This window comes from Lodderomyces beijingensis (genome assembly GCF_963989305.1).
Source record: "Lodderomyces beijingensis strain CBS 14171 genome assembly, chromosome: 1".
NCBI lineage: Eukaryota > Fungi > Ascomycota > Pichiomycetes > Serinales > Debaryomycetaceae > Lodderomyces > Lodderomyces beijingensis.
Window position 1 is genome coordinate 1,514,731 of NC_089970.1, and position 18,292 is coordinate 1,533,022.

The 18,292-nt window shown below is 47.1% G+C and overlaps 8 protein-coding genes across 8 annotated transcripts; 5 read left to right on the forward strand and 3 right to left on the reverse strand. All coding sequences in view use genetic code 12, as the record gives it.

Moving 5' to 3' along the window:
* Positions 1–130: 130 nt before the first annotated feature.
* Positions 131–5,170, forward strand: LODBEIA_P06070 (uncharacterized protein; the record flags this gene model as incomplete). The annotated part of the gene is made up of 1 exon (XM_066976472.1): positions 131–5,170. The coding sequence occupies one exon, from the start codon at positions 131–133 to the stop codon at positions 5,168–5,170; it is 5,040 nt and encodes a 1,679-aa protein (XP_066827545.1).
* A 1,278-nt stretch (positions 5,171–6,448) lies between these two features.
* LODBEIA_P06080 (uncharacterized protein) lies at positions 6,449–7,075 on the reverse strand (the record flags this gene model as incomplete). Its single annotated transcript, XM_066976483.1, has 1 exon — positions 6,449–7,075. One exon carries the CDS (start codon positions 7,073–7,075, stop codon positions 6,449–6,451), a length of 627 nt encoding a protein of 208 aa, XP_066827546.1.
* A 1,904-nt stretch (positions 7,076–8,979) lies between these two features.
* On the forward strand, positions 8,980–9,888 carry LODBEIA_P06090 (uncharacterized protein; the record flags this gene model as incomplete). Its single annotated transcript, XM_066976494.1, has 1 exon — positions 8,980–9,888. The coding sequence occupies one exon, from the start codon at positions 8,980–8,982 to the stop codon at positions 9,886–9,888; it is 909 nt and encodes a 302-aa protein (XP_066827547.1).
* Positions 9,889–10,124: 236 nt separating this feature from the next.
* On the reverse strand, positions 10,125–10,583 carry LODBEIA_P06100 (uncharacterized protein; the record flags this gene model as incomplete). Its single annotated transcript, XM_066976506.1, has 1 exon — positions 10,125–10,583. The coding sequence occupies one exon, from the start codon at positions 10,581–10,583 to the stop codon at positions 10,125–10,127; it is 459 nt and encodes a 152-aa protein (XP_066827548.1).
* Positions 10,584–11,916: 1,333 nt separating this feature from the next.
* Positions 11,917–13,190, forward strand: LODBEIA_P06110 (uncharacterized protein; the record flags this gene model as incomplete). Its single annotated transcript, XM_066976517.1, has 2 exons — positions 11,917–11,943; positions 12,126–13,190. The coding sequence occupies 2 exons, from the start codon at positions 11,917–11,919 to the stop codon at positions 13,188–13,190; spliced, it is 1,092 nt and encodes a 363-aa protein (XP_066827549.1).
* A 583-nt stretch (positions 13,191–13,773) lies between these two features.
* Positions 13,774–15,060, forward strand: LODBEIA_P06120 (uncharacterized protein; the record flags this gene model as incomplete). The annotated part of the gene is made up of 1 exon (XM_066976528.1): positions 13,774–15,060. The coding sequence occupies one exon, from the start codon at positions 13,774–13,776 to the stop codon at positions 15,058–15,060; it is 1,287 nt and encodes a 428-aa protein (XP_066827550.1).
* Positions 15,061–15,210: 150 nt separating this feature from the next.
* LODBEIA_P06130 (uncharacterized protein) lies at positions 15,211–17,709 on the forward strand (the record flags this gene model as incomplete). The annotated part of the gene is made up of 1 exon (XM_066976539.1): positions 15,211–17,709. One exon carries the CDS (start codon positions 15,211–15,213, stop codon positions 17,707–17,709), a length of 2,499 nt encoding a protein of 832 aa, XP_066827551.1.
* Positions 17,710–17,801: 92 nt separating this feature from the next.
* On the reverse strand, positions 17,802–18,158 carry LODBEIA_P06140 (uncharacterized protein; the record flags this gene model as incomplete). The annotated part of the gene is made up of 1 exon (XM_066976550.1): positions 17,802–18,158. The coding sequence occupies one exon, from the start codon at positions 18,156–18,158 to the stop codon at positions 17,802–17,804; it is 357 nt and encodes a 118-aa protein (XP_066827552.1).
* Positions 18,159–18,292: the final 134 nt, after the last annotated feature.

Here is an 18,292-nt window from a genome sequence, read left to right on the forward strand (position 1 = left end):
CTCCATAGATCATCTCCCACGCCCAACTAGCAACCAACACCTCATTGAAACCTCTCCTTTAACTAGGTAAGGCCAAGAGGAAGAGGAAAAGAAAAACAAAAAGAAAAACGGAAAAAAAACAACAACAGCTATGGATATTTCCAAGCCAGTGGGCTCGGAAATCACATCGGTGGACTTTGGAGTGCTCTCCGATGGAGAGACGCAGAAGCTCTCAGCAAAGCAGATTGTAAACCCCATCGTGTTTGACAACTTGGGTCATCCTGTCCAAGGGGGACTCTACGACTTGTCCCTTGGTGCATTTTTGCGAAATGTGTGTACTACGTGTGGCCTAGATGAAAAATTCTGTCCTGGCCACATGGGCCACATTGAGTTGCCCGTGCCTGTGTACAACCCCATGTTTTTCAATATGATGTATATATACTTGAGAAGTTCGTGCTTGTATTGCCACCGTTTCAAATTGAGTCAGCTCGAAGTCAACTTCTTTATGAATAAGTTGGAGTTGGTTCAGTATGGGCTCTTGTTGGAGTGTGAAGAGTTGGAGCATATTGCTACTCTGTCGAGATCCAAGAAAAATGGTGGTGGTGGTGGTGGTGATGACGAAGAAGAAGATGATGAAGGAGATGATGACGATGGCGGCGTACTGGGTGTTGACGCCAAGACTAGAAAGGAGTTGATGGAGAGGAGGCAATCCTTTGTCAAGAACGCCATTGCCGATGCCTTGAAGGATGGCAGAACTTCTGCGCGTGGGGTCATTACTGCGTCTGTTGGGGAAGAACGGAAGGAAATCATACACCATTTCTACAGCAGATTGTTGAGCAGGCCCAAGTGCAGCAATTGTGGGATGTACTCGCCTTCGTTCAGAAAGGACGGGTTTGTCAAGATTTTCGAAAACTCGTTGAATGACAAACAGATGGTCAATAACAGAGTGCGAGGAGGGAAAAGATTGGACATGTTGAAGAAAAACGGCGAGGCTAAAAAAGGGTCGAGCGTGAGTGATATCCCTCATATCAAGCATAAGGGTGGCTCCAAATACGTTTTGGCTTCAGAAGTGAGAAACGTCTTGAAGGCCGTTTTCGAAAATGAGCAACCGGTGCTACAAAAAGTGTTTCACTCGAGACCGTACCAACATGACTATGTCAGTGGCGACATTTTTTTCAAGCAAGCAATTTTGGTGCCGCCAACGAGATTCAGGTTACCCTCGAAATTGGGCGACGAGATCCACGAAAACCCTCAAAATGAGCTTTTGTCCAACATTTTGAAAACCTCGGTGTTGATTAGAGACTTGAATATGCAGATTTCGCAGTTGTATAAGGACAAAATCAGCGGCGAGCAGAAAAAAGTGCTATTCAACAGACTCATGAACTCGTTTGTTACTTTGCAAAACGACGTCAATGCATTCATCGACTCCACAAAGAACCAAAATGCCCCAGCTGGTAAGCAACCGAACCCAGGTATCAAGCAGGCGTTGGAGAAGAAAGAAGGGTTGTTTAGAAAACACATGATGGGTAAAAGAGTCAATTATGCTGCGCGTTCGGTCATTTCGCCCGATCCAAATATCGAAACAAATGAGATTGGGGTTCCACCCGTCTTTGCCAAAAAATTAACCTATCCTGAACCAGTCACGGCGCACAATGTGTCGGAGTTGAGACAAGCAGTGATCAATGGGCCTGACGTGTGGCCCGGTGCAGTGCAAATTCAAAACGAAGATGGAAGATTGGTTTCGTTGATTGGAATGTCTGCAGAACAGAGAAAAGCCTTGGCTAACCAACTTTTGACTCCATCTTTTGGAACTGGCGCTGCAGGAGGAGCATCATCAGGTTCGGTTGTGAATAAAAAAGTTTATCGACATCTCAAAAACAAGGATGTTGTCATTATGAATCGTCAACCTACCTTGCACAAGGCCTCAATGATGGGCCATAAAGTGCGGGTCCTACCCGGTGAGAAAACTTTGAGGTTGCACTACGCCAATACTGGTGCTTACAATGCCGATTTCGATGGTGATGAAATGAATATGCATTTCCCTCAAAATGAAAATGCCAAAGCTGAAGCTTTGAATTTGGCCAATACTGATAGCCAGTACCTCACGCCTACTTCGGGCTCCCCTTTGAGAGGTTTAATTCAAGATCACATTTCCGCGGGTGTTTGGTTAACCAGCAAGGACTCCTTTTTCGACAGAAACACGTATTACCAGCTTATTTACGGATGCATTAGACCCGAAGATGGCCATACCTCGAGAAGCAAAATCATCACCGTGCCACCGACAATCTTCAAACCCGAGTATTTGTGGACTGGTAAGCAGGTCATCACCACCATCTTGTTGAACATCAAGCCTGAAAACGTCCCCGGTGTCAATTTGATATCAAAGAACAAAGTCAAAAATGACTACTGGAGCAAAGACAGCAACGAGAATCAAGTCATCTTCCACAATGGTGAACTCTTGAGCGGTATTTTGGACAAGTCGCAATATGGTGCCTCGCAATTTGGAATTGTGCATTCATTGCACGAGCTTTACGGGCCAGATGTATCTGGTAAAGCATTGAGTGTGCTCGGGAGACTCTTTACAAACTTTAATACCATGTATGCATTGACTTGTGGTATGGACGATTTGAGACTAACTGAGGATGGCAATGCATGGAGAAGGGACATTTTGAAGCAATCTGTTGACATTGGCCGAGTTGCAGCTGCCGAAGTGACAAATTTGCCTGAGGATACCGCGAATGACAATAAGGAATTCAAGAGAAGATTAGAAGAAATCTTGAGAGACGACAATAAATTGGGCATTCTTGATGCAATCACGCAATCGAAAGTCAATACCATCACGTCTCAAGTCGTTTCGAAATGTGTTCCTGATGGAACAGTGAAGAAATTTCCGTACAATGCCATGCAAGCCATGGCCTTGTCTGGTGCCAAGGGTTCCAACGTTAATGTTTCTCAAATCATGTGTCTCTTGGGACAACAGGCATTGGAAGGTAGAAGAGTGCCCGTGATGGTTTCAGGCAAGACTTTGCCATCGTTCAAGTCGCTCGAGACTGACGCGAGAGCCGGTGGCTACATCAAACAGCGATTCTACTCTGGTATCAGGCCGCAAGAATACTACTTCCATTGTATGGCCGGTAGAGAAGGGTTGATTGATACCGCCGTCAAGACCTCGAGATCTGGTTACTTGCAACGTTGTTTAACCAAGCAATTGGAAGGCGTTCATGTCAACTATGACAACTCGGTGAGAGATGGCGATGGCACCATGATTCAGTTCCTTTACGGTGGTGACTCCATCGACACCACTAAACAATCGCACATGAACCAATTTGAGTTTTGCTTGGAGAATTACGATGCGTTATTGGCTAAGTATAACCCTGGTGACATGGTTGAAAACTTGGATACCGACGAGGCCTTATCGTACACCAAAAAGGTACGCAAGTCGTTGAAGAAGCAAAAAGACGTGCCACATTACGATCAAGTGGTGAAATACGATCCTGTTCTCAACGTTTACAATCCTTCGAAATACCTTGGTGCCGTATCGGAGAAGTTCCAGGAGAAATTGGAATCGTTTGTGCTGAGCAACGCACACTTATTTGCTCACTCTAAGGAAGAAGCTAAATCGACGCATAAGCTTACGGAGAAGAAGTTTAGAGCATTGATGCAATTGAAGTATATGAGGTCTTTGGTGAACCCCGGTGAAGCTGTCGGTATCGTTGCTTCTCAATCTATCGGTGAGCCATCGACGCAAATGACGTTAAACACCTTCCATTTTGCAGGACACGGTGCGGCAAACGTCACCTTGGGTATACCGCGTATGAGAGAAATCATCATGACGGCCTCGGCCATGATCAAGACCCCGCAGATGACTTTGCCGCTTTTGAACGATGTCAGCGATGAAATGGCTGATGCATTCTGTAAATCAATCGGACGAGTGGTGATGTCGGAATTTGTCGATAGCGTCACTGTTACTGAAAACACATCTCAAGATGAAGACGGGCTGAATACCCGGTCCTATGTGATACACTTGGGATTCTACACCAAGGACGAATACGAGGCTGAATATGATATAAGTCAAAGTCAAATGGAGCACGTGTTGACGCATAGCTTTATCCATCATTTGGAAGCGCAGATTGTCAAGGAGGTTAAAAAGCAAAAGAAGCCTGAGCATATGCCTACCGTTGGCAAATCTGCAGGTAAAACCGATATGGAATCTGTTAGTGGTAAAATCAAGGAATTGAGCGATGACGAGGATGACAATGAGGAGGACGATGCAGATGAAGAACACGATAAGAATAAAGGTAAACAGCAAGTATCGTACGATGGTCCCGATGACGATGAAGTTGAGACTATGAAACGTGCAGAAGAGACCAGTGATGAAGAGATGGCTGATGCTGACGATGACAATGACAAGGACAACTCATCGTCATCATCGCTGGAATCAGATGACGATGACGATGATGAAAATGATGGAAAGGACGTGGATATGGAGGCACCGAAGGAGCTCTCGAGACAGGCCAAAGACCGTCAAGCTGAAGTGATTGCACAGCATAATATGGTGACGGCGTTTGATTTCGATGATGACAATGGCCAGTGGTGTGAGTTCAAACTTGAGCTCAACGGCAACGAAACGCAAAAGCTCTTGATGGTCAACATTGTGGAGGACTTGTTGCGTCGTAGCGTCGTGCGTGAGATCCCCCACATTGGAAGATGCTTGCGCCCCGATCCCGACGCCGCTACGGGCAAGAGGGTCCTCACCACCGAAGGGGTGAATTTCAAGGCCATGTGGAGCCAAGACGACTTTATCGATGTCAACCTGATCACTTCGAATGACGTTGCCTCAGTGTTGGCCACGTATGGAGTTGAAGCAGCCAGAAACACGATTGTTAATGAGATTTACCGAGTTTTCGACACTTATGGTATCAGTGTCTCTGCTCGCCATTTGGAGTTGATTGCTGACTACATGACTAGAGAGGGAACATACTTGGCTTTTAACAGACAAGGTATCGATAGCTCAACATCGAGCTTCATGAAGATGTCGTATGAGACTACCTGTCAGTTTTTGACTAAAGCAGTGTTGGATGGTGATCGTGAAGAGTTGGAGAGTCCCTCAGCCAAGATTGTCATGGGTAAGTTGTCTAATGTCGGTACTGGATCATTTGACGTTTTCGCCCAATTGCCTAAAAGTAGTTGAATAGGCAGGGAGAGACAAAACCAATAGCATCTGTATAATATACATATATATATAAAGTTCAAGAAACAAACAGTTGATAGAAAAAACTTGGAGTCTTTGCCTGTAAGTGTGTAAGTGTGTAAGTGTGGGTGTGTTTTCGCTAAAGTACTGCGGTGTGGATGTCTCAGCTTTTTGGTGTAAGGATGCACTGACATCTCGAATTTCGGGTTAGTGACAAGGAACACATTCGGGAACGGGAACGAGACCTGGGGGAGGGGGGGGGGGGGAAGAAGAAAGGGAAGGAGGGCAAGGGAGGAGGTATTTCACTTTCAAGAGGGTAGACACCGGCGCTGAGACATATCAAACTGAGTAGAGCAGACTCAACATTCGACATGCCCGTCCTGATTTCAACAGCAACTTTTTTTTTCCGTGACCAGTCTGCCAAATTTCCGTGCTTCTAAAATTATCATCTACAACATGCTCCCTTCAAAACTAAGCCCAGGGCAAGTTCGTTGATACGCCCACCTTTGGATGAAGTAGGCGGAGTTTAATCTCGTGACATCTCACCTCGATCCCCCAACACCCATTTGCCATTTGTCATTTGCCACACGGTGGCTCCACATTTTCTCTCCCCCCGCCACCCGCGTGCATATCAAAAAATATCTAGATGGTACTTGGCTGCGAAAAAAATACAGATGACCACAAATGAGCGACACCGCCAATATATAAACCCACCCAGCTCCATCACCCGAGAGATGTAACAGTGGAGAATATGGAGGCGAGCCGAGCCGGGGGGATATAGTTTTGGGAACGATGCTGACGCTGCACCTGGAACACGATCCACTTCGAGCTTATCGCAACTTTGAAAAGCGCATGCTTCGACACCGGCGCCGCCTGACGCGCGGCGCCAGGGCACATCAGTTGCTGCAGCTGAAGCTGATGATGATGATGATGACGGATCGCGTTGAAGTGACGATGGAGTCCATCTCTCTGGTTTTATCGAGGACGAATCAGCGTGAGTGGGCCAAGGATGTGGAGTTGGAGATGGAGCCGGTTGATGAGTATGAGGGGGAGACGCTCGTTGCGTATCCTTGCAAGATTGATTTCACGCGGACGCCAGTTTGCGAACTGGATGTTTTGTCTAGTTGCGGCGCCAGTTCATCTTTGTCGATGCACACTTCGATTTCTAAGATATTACGGCGATATACAATATAAATAGAGAAAAGAAGAGGAAATTTAAAAAAGGGGGAGTTATTGAATGGAATATATTTTTTGTTTTTCTTTTTGTTTTGTTTCAGTTTAGACGTTGTAGGCGGCGACGATCAAGCTCAAGACGAAACTAATGTAAAAACTGGGCTTTTCGAAAATCAACTTTTTGACATCGATCTTGTCCTTGCCGAGAGTGACGATATAGTTCCAAGGGATATTGATGATGCCTCTGTTTTCCAAAAACTCCAACAAGAAGAAGGAGCTCAACGAGACAAATAGAAACACCTGCGACAATTTGCCCAAGATTATGCCGATGAAGAGCCCCGTGACTGAGCCGAGGGTGAGCTCCTTATAGTTCAACTTGTTGTTGAGGTGGGATTCCGATACTGTGGGCGCGTGGTGTGGAAACACGACCTTGGATTGTCTTTGGATCTGCTCGCCGGGCGTCAAGGCGGCGGCATCGTTGAACAAGGGGGACGAGACGGTGTAGAAGAAGAGGGATGCGCCGAGTGCGCTAGCGAGGATCTTGAATGGCGAATGCTGTCTATGGCTTTGGCTGTTGTGGAACGTGTCGGCTACGGAAAGTGTTTTGGTGGTGGTGGTGGTGGTGGGGATTGAGATTGAAAATGTTGGGAAAGATTTGAGCAGTGACGTGAGTGGCTTTGTGGTTGCGAATGACCGTTTAAGCACCGGTTGGAGTAGTTGCAATCTGAACATTATGATGTGATGTGATGTGATTTGGAGGTTGAAGAGCCGACTAGGGGAAGGAGCACGAACTGTAGATGTTTTATGTTTTATTTTTGATCTAAAACGGAGGTTGAAGGGTTGGGTGGTGTTGAATAGCAATTGAAGATCAAGGTATTTGATTCTATAGTGGGCGGCAGAGCCACCCAAAGGAAGAGAAGAGCATTACGTCGATTTGCCCGTTGTTAAATGCGACACAGGCTACTTTCACGACACGACACTGGACCACGCCACCACCACCACCACCACCACTGGCTACAGCTTCAACCCTGGAGTCTCTTGAAACCTCCAGGCGCCCTCCTTGAAACGGTATGTGTATTGGCAAGAATCAAAAAAGCTGGATCTTTGGACAGTTTACTCTGAGCGACACTTGCCCCAGCTCTTGCTCCAGCTCCAGCTCCAGCTCCAGCTCGTGCTCCAGCTCTTGCTCGTGCCACCTCTGAAGTCTAGCACTCTGCCGAGTTCACCTTGATTTACACCTGGTGTTTGCCAGACAGACCCATTTGCAAAAAATCCATCTCTTTTATAAAGACCGCTGCTTTTTATGCAACAGCCACTCGCGCCGTGGCAAGACACCACAGCTTTTTTTTTTCCACGGCTGTAAGCACGAGGTTGGTTTGCAACAACTAGTATGCTTAGAGGGGAGAAAAAACGCGTCTATGGGACTTTGATCAATTACCGTGGAGTAGAAGAAGAAAACTCATCTCGCCTGCTATTGTCGATCAAGGTGGACGCGTCTTACATGCACACAGAGTAGGCCCCACCGTCTCATTCAAGTGCCTGCAGCTCTTTCCTGCTTGCAGAGCTCGTTGAAGGAGACCAGTGGGGCACGGTTGTGGGGAATGACCTTAAAGGCAGCGGTGGAGAGAGAACCACTGTTGACCTTGAATGTGGGATAGAGTCTCGGGGTTTTCTTTGTTATAAAGTTGGCAGTCTCATGGCGTGACGGCGACAATGGTGGTGAAATTTAGAAGCTAAGGCAACCAATGGCCCTTATCTCTGCAGCATAGTAGCTGTGGGAGTAGTGTTTGCTAAAACTGGTGACCATCTACAACGGGGAAAAAAAAGCTTCCTCCTCCAAAGCACTAAAGAGGTATGCGTGCGGCTCGTGCCCAGTCGGGGCTGGCTTCACACGGGGTCGTGTCCCACCAACACTTTTACCCCTCCCACAAGCCGATGACTCAGCCCTGACCAATCAAGGCTCTAGTATTTTTTGGGCCAGGCACACGTCCCTCGCTTTCTCTCTCCCTTTACCACTTCCCCCTTCCACTGGCTGCTAGTAGCTGCCAACTCCATACTACCGGCTACTAACTACCACACTGTGAGTCTCTCACCACCACTAGCCGAGCCCCCAGCGGTAGACACACCAGTTAGGGCACTACTGTGAGTATAAATCTCTTTTCAAAGTACTGGTCTTTTCCTCTCCTTCTTTTTGTTAACCACAGTCCTGCTCTTTTTTTTATCACTACCAGTTGCAGAGACTTTCCAGACACATCACCAGTAACCCTCTTGATTAACCCTCGTTGCAAGACGGAAGATATCGGAGACAGAGGCTACTGTTTAAGTACAAGTGGTCCTTTTTATTGGTGACTATCAACTGTTGACTAACTACTGCTTTGGCTCAACCCTATCTTCTACCCGCACTTGAAGGAGAAGGATTGGGTTTTTTTTTTTTTTTTTTTTTTGCACTTTTGCAACCAAATATAAACGGTATCCACCAGCTTTGCCTCCACAGCTGTTATACACATATACGCTCACAGCAGCCCCGTTTGGCATTTAACGTCTTTATCATCAAAAGTTGACAGCTGGTCTATCAAGAGAAAAAAAAAAAAAAGGGTTGCAACACGGCACAGAGTGGTTGATTTTCCATACCAGACATGTTTCACCAGCTGAACCCGCATGCGTCGCCGCAAAGCTTCCATGGATGCAACGCGGGCGGTTTGCCCATGGCCGACTCGATCTTCTTCAACCCGGAAACGGCGCAAGAGATCTGCCCCGGTATATGGCTAGGGCCATATACCTCGCTCAACAACGGTGGTCTGCGCGCCGCACCGGAGCCGAGCTTTATAGCGCGCAACAAGGTCAAGATGATCATCAACTGCGGGTCGACCTTGAAATTCTTGGACAAAGTCGCCCACGACCCGCACGTGACCATCTCCTCCGAGGTGATTATCCTCAGCTTGGACCCCGCGGTCCACCACCAGCGGGAACGCATTGGCGAATTCACCGACAAGTTCAACCGCATCTTGCAGAACTACTTGTCCTCGTTCTACACCAACAACGCCAATGCCGCCAAGTTGGTCCACCGATTGCCCCAGTCGCACACCCTCAACACCATCACGTCGCCGCTTTTCAGCGGTTCGAATTTGAAGATTCAGTTTTTCAAAGTTGTGCGCTTGATCAGCCTCTTTAGAACCATCTTCAACCAGGATTTGCAGATTTTGATTGTTTCCGAAACCGGCAATTTGAACTTGTCCACGGGGCTATGTGTTGCCTATCTTATGGACCACTACAAGTACAACTTGGCCAATTGCTTCAGGTTGTTGCGCTCAAAGAGACCCACCGTGGGCGAATTGAAGCTGAACTACTATGACGACTTGTTGATTATCGAGAGTTTGAAAAAGTTTTACCTGGAAAATTGCGAGATTAAGGACCAGAATCCGGGACTATTGGTGAGCCATTTCAAAAGAGGCAAGTGCGATGACGATGACGATGGCGATGGCGATGGCGATAGCATGATGGATGAGATTATGGTTGGTGGGGATAGAAAACGGAAATTGAGGTAGCCCTTAAATATTTCCACCCGTCAGGTCTTTTTTTTTTTGTACTTATTTTGTATATTTATCTTCTGTATATTGAATGTATTATAACGGTCTTTAAGCTTTATACCCTCACCATTTCCCAGTAGATAATAGACAAAACATCCTATTTCTTCAATTTTATTTACTTATGTTTAGTTTATATTTCGTTGACCCGCAGCCTTCATCGTCTCCATCACCATGATGATCACAAACAGCAAAAGTTATTCCGGCACCAGCAATCCCACACGGTTAGCAGAACGACTAACATTCTCCAGCTGGTCCATGCTCAAGCCAGGGTTATACCGAACCAACAAATCGAAATACTCGCGCTGGTTACGCAAATAAACAGCAACATTATTCAAGTTGTTCAACTCGTAAGATGGATTAATGCCGGCTTTATCGCCCACGATGCCATGCAAAGTCCTCAAATCGTGCAATTCCCCCTCACCCTGCAGCGACGGCTGCGCGCGATCGAGGCTCTTCAACTGTTCATCTATTTCGAGATGAGACTGGCCGGATTTGGCTCGTTGGAGCTTCTGATAGAGCAATTTCGCTTTCTGTTTCTGGGCTTCTTGAAGCGTGAGCATGGCTTTGGTTTTCTGTTCGTAGGTGAGGAGCTCGCGGGTGATTTCGCGGTAGAGCTGTTTGAATGTTGGGAAGGTCTGTTTCGCAATCGACATTGTTGGTGAGGCTTGGCAATTTGGGGCAAATAGAGCGGCCGTTAGTGCCTTTGAAGGTGGTGGTGTATGGTATTGGTGGGGGTTTTTTCTTTGTAGATGGAAGCGAATGTGCTGCAAGTGTCGCGAACGGGACGTTCAAGACACGACAGAGGCACGTGAGCGCGGGTGCAGCCATAGTAACTCTTGTATATTGCCAAAACCCACTGGGCTGGCGTTGGAAGAGGCACAGAATAGTTACAGTTCAAAGCAACTCTCGTCGACTGAGGAATACTTGTAAACACAGATGAGATGTTTTTTCAAGAAAGATCAACTTTTTTTTCGGATACCGGCACTGGAAAAGTATCAACTTCCACACGCGTGCCAGGTTTTTTCCCCTTGACGCGAGCCTGGTGTTGAACAATAGCTGCGTTCTGCTCCAAAGTACTGGTGCCAGGGTCGAAATAGCCTCCTTCTTCTTCGTGTTCTTTGTCAAGGTTTCTGGGTGCAAAAAGACCCGAGCACAGGCAAGCTCCGAACGGGATCGTCTCGGATAAATCCCAGTGCCGCATCGCCCCCGAATGTCGCACAAAAAATGAAAAAATGCAACCGGAGTCTTTCACCGCAGCCAGCCAAACTGGCCAATCACATGCGAGGGTTCCCATGCGTTTCGATGCATACGGTGTGCTTGCCATAAAAGTTCTCGGAGTCGACCTTCAGCTTCAGTTTGGGAATTACTTATAATAAAGAGTGACATTGAGATTCTCTTGTTAATTTTTAAAGCCGACTTTGTTTGAGCTGCTTGCCCGATATTTAGCTTACTAGGGCAGAGATGCGATCTCGTTGTAGTAACGCTGGTGAGTAGGCAGTCGATTCCTCGTCAATTGTCCCGTCAATAAGCCAAAAAATAGAATATTGGCCGGTTTTAACTTGGAAGCCAACTCATCGACCAAGCTGTAATGTAACAAGTGCAAGTCCACCTTCTCTCGAGAGGAAAATCTACGTCAACTTCTGCGAAACTCCGTTGTTATAATATCGACCACTCTGGCACACCGGTACCTGGAATCTCTCGAGTATTGGAAAAAAATGGGGGAAATCTCGCTTTCTACGGTGGATAGTTACCTCGTACTAGCACTAGTAACAGTAGCTGTAGCTGTAGCAGTGGTGGTGGTTACTCCTCTGGCGAATCTTCGGATGTTTCGTTGCAGTAGAGAAACGAAAAAAAAAATTCAATCAATCGATTGGGGGAAGTTCATCAATTTTGAAAGAAAAGGCCCCTCCTATATTTCTCTTCTCATTCTGCAACCCACCTACTTATACATACAAGATCTAGATAGACACATCCCTCCACCACACAATGCTTAGAACTATCGTTAGACAAAGAGTATGTAATGACCTCAATTTTGGAACTTCAATTCCCGTTGTTGGTAGAGCTTTTCCTTTTTTTTTTTTTTTGATTCGGAGCTGACTCGACATTTCGGAGATTCATAGAATGATCGATTGATTCGGGATAGGTCCCCCCCATTGGGGTATCGCTATGCATTGTACTAACGTTGCCTCATCTAGTTGGCTGTTCGTTCCTTGGCAACTTACACATCCCCAGACTCGGTGTTGCCCAAGAAGTACGGTGGCAGATACACCGTGACTTTGATCCCCGGTGACGGCGCCGGTCATGAAATCACCGACTCCGTCAAGAAGATCTTTGAGTCGGAAAACTTGCCCATTGACTGGGAAGTGGTTGAAGTCAGCGGTGTTGCTGAAGAGGCCGGATTCCACGGAGTCGACGAGGCCGTTGAGTCGTTAAAGAGAAACAAGGTTGGCTTGAAAGGGATCTTGTACACCCCAACTGACAAATCGGGCAAGTCGTTGAATGTCGCGTTGAGAAAGGAATTGGACATTTACGCTTCGTTGGTTTTGATCAAGAACATCCCCGGCGTCAAAGGGATCCTTGATGGAATTGACTTTGCCTTGGTTAGAGAAAACACCGAAGGTGAGTACTCTGGGTTGGAGCACCAATCCTACCCTGGTGTTGTTGAGTCCTTGAAAATCATGACCAGATTCAAGTCTGAGAGAATCGCCAAGTTTGCCTTTGATTTTGCTCAAAAGAACAATAGAAAATTGGTTACTGCTATCCACAAGGCCAACATTATGAAATTGGGCGATGGTTTGTTTAGAACCACCGTTAAGGACGTTGGGCAGGATTACCCCGGGGTCGAGGTCAACGATTTGATTGTTGATAACGCTTCTATGCAAGCTGTCTCTAGACCACAGCAATTCGACGTCTTGGTTACCCCCAACTTGTACGGTTCCATCTTGTCCAACATAGGTGCTGCTTTGATTGGTGGTCCCGGCTTGGTGCCAGGCGCCAATTTTGGCAGAGAATACGCCGTTTTCGAGCCCGGTTGTCGTCACGTTGGCTTGGACATCAAGGGTAAAAACACCGCCAACCCAACGGCCATGATCTTGTCCGCGGCTATGATGTTGAGACACTTGGGTTTGAATGACTCCGCCGACAAGATCTCGAAAGCCACCTATGACGTTATCGAAGAGGGCAAGGTGAGAACAAGAGACATTGGTGGAAACTCTTCCACTACCGAATTCACCGACGCCATCATTGAAAAATTGGCATAAACAAACTCGACTTCGGGAGGTAGAGATGTACTAGGAGAAGGAAAGCAAAGCAAAGAAGAGATTGGATCCCTGCAAGTTTTAAGATTAATAGAATAAAGAAACAATACAAACGAATATAAAAAAAAAAAACCAATTTGAAACAGTAAAATGCTACTATTCTGCGGCAATAAACCTCGCATCCTGCCCCCCCCGCCAAATCCATTGAACTGACAGAGTCCCCCACCCTTTACTTTGCCTCATCTCATTACCCTAAATAACACCTGTTCTGCCCGCAAAAGATGAAAAAGAAGGACTCCATATTCTACGAAATGCGTTCTGATGTACTCTTGTCTCTTCTCTCATCTCCCAACGGAGTCAATCGACAGAAAAAAAAAGTTTGCTGACTCCTTCGGCACCCACCAAAAATCTGACTGGTCTGCTCTGCCACTTCCTCCCCACTGAGTCTCGTCCATCTCGTCCAACTTTCTCCCCCTGCCTCCTACTCACACCACTTCTTCTTCCTAATGGTTTCGCTTGTTCAACCATTGTGTCCGCACAGAGGTTCATTCGCGTTCAGCAGCAGACGTAGTTTATTCCAGAATTGATGTGTGACGTGGTTTTAGGCTCCCAGTGGGGCGACGAAGGCAAGGGCAAGTTGGTTGACATTCTATGCGATGACATTGACGTTTGTGCCCGTTGTGCCGGTGGAAACAATGCCGGCCACACGATTGTTGTCGAGGGCAAGAAGTTTGATTTCCACATGTTGCCGAGCGGGTTAGTCAACGCCAACTGCCAGAACTTGGTTGGCTCCGGCGTTGTTGTGCATGTGCCTTCCTTGTTTAGCGAATTGGAGAACTTGGAAGCGAAAGGGTTAAAGTGTCGTGATCGGTTGTTTATTAGTTCACGTGCTCATTTGGTGTTTGATTTCCATCAGCGCACAGATAAGTTGAAAGAGGCGGAGTTGTCTGAGAACAAAAAGAGCATTGGCACCACGGGAAAGGGGATTGGGCCTGCTTACTCCACCAAGGCTTCTAGATCGGGGCTCCGGGTCCACCATTTGGTGAACGCCAACCCGGAGGCGTGGGATGAGTTCAAGGTCCGGTATATGAGGTTGGTCGAGTCGAGAATGAAGCGATACGGCGAGTTTGACTACGACTACGAAGAAGAATTGGCTCGTTATGAAAAATATCGAGAAGAATTGAGACCGTTTGTTGTTGACTCCGTTGAGTTTATGCACAACGCCATTGAAAGCAAGAAGAAGATCTTGGTTGAAGGCGCCAATGCCCTCATGTTGGACATCGACTTTGGCACGTACCCCTACGTTACTTCCTCCTCGACTGGGATTGGCGGTGTCTTGACGGGGTTGGGCATCCCCCCCAAGACCATCCGCAATGTTTACGGGGTGGTCAAGGCCTACACTACCCGTGTCGGTGAAGGTCCTTTCCCCACTGAGCAACTCAACTCTATCGGTGAGACTTTGCAGGATGTCGGTGCTGAATTTGGCGTCACCACAGGCAGAAAGAGAAGATGCGGCTGGTTGGACTTGGTGGTTTTGAGGTACTCCAATTTGATCAACGGCTACACTTCGTTGAACATTACCAAGTTGGACGTTTTGGATAAATTCAAGGAGATTCAAATCGGCGTTGCTTACAAGTTGAATGGCAAAGTCTTGAAATCGTTCCCGGAAGATTTGATCGATTTGGGGAACGTTGAGGTGATTTATGAAACTTTGCCTGGTTGGGAACAAGACATCACCCAGATCAAGAAGTACGAGGACTTGCCCGAAAACGCCAAGAAGTACCTCAAGTATATCGAGGACTACTTGAATGTTCCTGTTCAATGGGTCGGTACCGGTCCTGCCAGAGACTCCATGTTGGAAAAGAAAATCTAGATAATGCAAAACGCAAAACAAAAAAAAAAAGGAGATGCGTTAGATTTTATTACACATCTATAGATGACTTTTGTAGAAAGAACAGTATACATTTATAACTTTATAATGAACCAACCTTGTGTCAAAGTTGTATGAACTTCTCATCGTGAAATGGAAACTTCTGGCTTGCAATTGGCGTTGCTACCACCCTCGTCAATAATCTCGCAGGCCAAAATCCACCATGGCAATTCATCTTCCCCCCCCAGCTTGGATAGGACTTTTTGCCCACATAAACACAACAGCAAGAAGACAATGACATACAGGCTCAGCTCGACGCTATCGGGACACGAGCAGGACGTGAAAAGTGTAGCAAGCGCGCAAATAAACGACCTTCCCATCATAGTGTCGGTGCTGAGAGACGCTACTACTCGCAAATGGCACCAAGTCAACAGGTCAAGCAGCACTGATTCGCAGATCATCTTCAATTCACCGTCGCTGGCTTTCCTCAACTCCACTGCAATCATCGCTACCCCCCAAGGTCATCTCGTAGCGAGCGGGTGCCAGGATGGAATGATCTACGTCAATGATCTCCACGAGGACTCCTATTATAAAGGTGATGGCGACTGCAAATACCAATTGATTGGCCATGGCGGCAACGTGTGCGCGCTCAGCTTTGCCCATGGCCAATTGATCTCTAGCTCGTGGGACTCGCATGCTATAGTGTGGAACCTAGAAGACATGTCGACGAAATACGTGCTCAAGGGCCACGAATCTCTGGTGTGGGACGCCAAGATTGTTGCCCCCGACCAGTATTTGACGGCGGGCGCAGACAAGACGATACGGTTATGGAACTTTGACCATGAGGTGTTGAAGTTTGTGGGCCATACTGACGTTGTGAGGAAATTGGCCGTCTTGCCCCACGACAAAAAGGAGTTTGTTTCTTGTTCGAATGATGGCACTATCCGGGTGTGGAATTTGCAAACTGGTGAGAATACCAAGGTGTTGCGCGGACACGAGTCGTTTGTTTACGATGTGGCATTGTTGCCCGATGGCAAGTTGGTTTCTACTGGAGAAGACCGCACTGTTCACGTGTGGGACTTGGACTCGGGTAAGGTGGTGCAAGTGATTACCTTGCCGTGTATTTCCGTATGGTGCGTCACCGTGTTGCCCAATGGCGATTTCGCAGTTGGAGGCTCGGATAAATTGATTCGCGTGTTTACCCAGAACCAAGAGCGAGTAGCGCTGGCGCTGGAATTGGAGGAGTTCACCAAAGCTGTCGAGTCGTCCTCGATTTCGGAACAGTCGCTTGATGACTTGAAAAAGACTGATATTCCTAGTATCGACGTGCTCCGCAAACCGGGCAAGAAAGAAGGGGCTACCATCATGGTCAAGACTGCGCAAGGTACAATTGAGGCGCACCAGTGGTCTGGCGGCGCATGGCACAAGATTGGAGATGTTGTTGGTGGCGCGTCGAGCTCATCGTCGAAAAAGCTGTTTAATGGCAAGGAATACGATTACGTGTTTGACGTTGATATCAAGGATGGCGCTCCTCCGTTGAAACTACCTTTTAATTTAAATGAAAATCCATACACGGTGGCGGAGAAGTTCTTGGCTGATAACGAATTGCCTCTGTCGTACACGGAGGAAGTGGTGAGGTTCTTGGAGACCAACACTGCTGGGGCTAGCTTACAAGAGAGCTTCCGTGGTAATGCTGGTGCAGAGGAAGTTCGCCATGAATACTTGAACGATCCTTATTCCGATGCATACACTAGAACCCATCAGGAGAGCAAAACTCACACTCACACGTCTGTGTTGCCCGTGTTGGCATATATGACCTTTGATGATTATAAAAAAGACACAATTCTCAAGGGTCTCCAAAAACTCAACTCTGCCGAGGAAGAAGCAAAACACAAGCTAACCGAGTTGGAAATCCTGCAAATTGATCACTTTTTATCGAACCCACTGTCGAGCCAAGCAGCTAAAATCGTCACCGACTACGCGTACAAGATCATCTACAACTGGAAACCCGCTTCCGCGTTGATTGGGTTTGACTTGTTGAGGATATCGCTCCCTAAAATAACCACCGTTGATCTCATATCCTCGACCGATGTTGCCCAGGCGTTTGACAAGGAGATCGAAAGAGGGTTGCAGCTAGTCACCTCATCAAACCCCGCGTTGCTCATGATGATATGCAAGCTGTTGTGCAACACAGTCGGCACGACCTTATTCCTCCAACTGTTTGTGGACCCTCAAGAAGATGGCTCTTATGAGTACAACTCGATATTCAAGACATTCTCGGATAAATTGGGTAAAATCGCCACAACGGTGGACACATCACATAAGCTTTACGGGTCCTTAATGACGGCGTTGGCTTCTTTTGCGTACGACTTGTCTGTTTACCAACTCAAGACCCCGGGAATGCAAAAGAATCCTCAGGTGGCTGCTGAACCCGTGCTCCAGTTTTTGCACAGCATCGGGGACAACGTAGTGCACTCATCGTCGGAAGCCGCGTATAGACTAGCTGTCGCGTACGGCAATCTCAAATGCGCCAAAGCGTGTACGTCTACATCACCACCACCAAGTTGGATTCTTGCTGCTTCGGAGTTGTACGTTTCCAAAGGTGAGACCAGATTCGTTGATTTGGCAAAAGATATAAAATCGCTACACTAACAGTAGATAGAACCCATACAAAAATATTCCCCCCCCCTCCCTTTGAATAGTATTCAACAGTGTCGCATGTAGTTCTAGCACCTCCTTCCAATTCAATCGCAAAACAACTCAGGCACTTTCTGACTATATAACACCAACTTTTCCGCCGCCTCCACGTTCAAATCATCACCAAGCTCAATCACAGAATACACATGCACTTTCAAATTATTGGGGTTACTGCTGACTTTACCCACAATCTCGTAGAACTTATTCACGGTCATCAACCCTGAGTCTTCGCCATTTTCCGATGTAGCGGCACTTAGATCTAGATGCACTGGTCCGTTAGCTATGAGCACGGCGGACGCGGTTGCGTTGGTGTTGGACGATTCGCATTTGCCTATGATGCGGACGAGTTTCTTCTGGTTTGCTTTCATGAGCGTTGCGTCTATTCTCTTTGTCGTTGCATCCATTTTGCCTGTGGTGGTTGGTGGTTTGGTGATGATGGTGAGGTGTGGGAAAGTTGTCTACGCGTGTTGTTTGAAATATTGTCTGTGCGCGTTTGAGGTGATTTGGAGATGGGCACTTTTTCAACGATGAGGTTCGG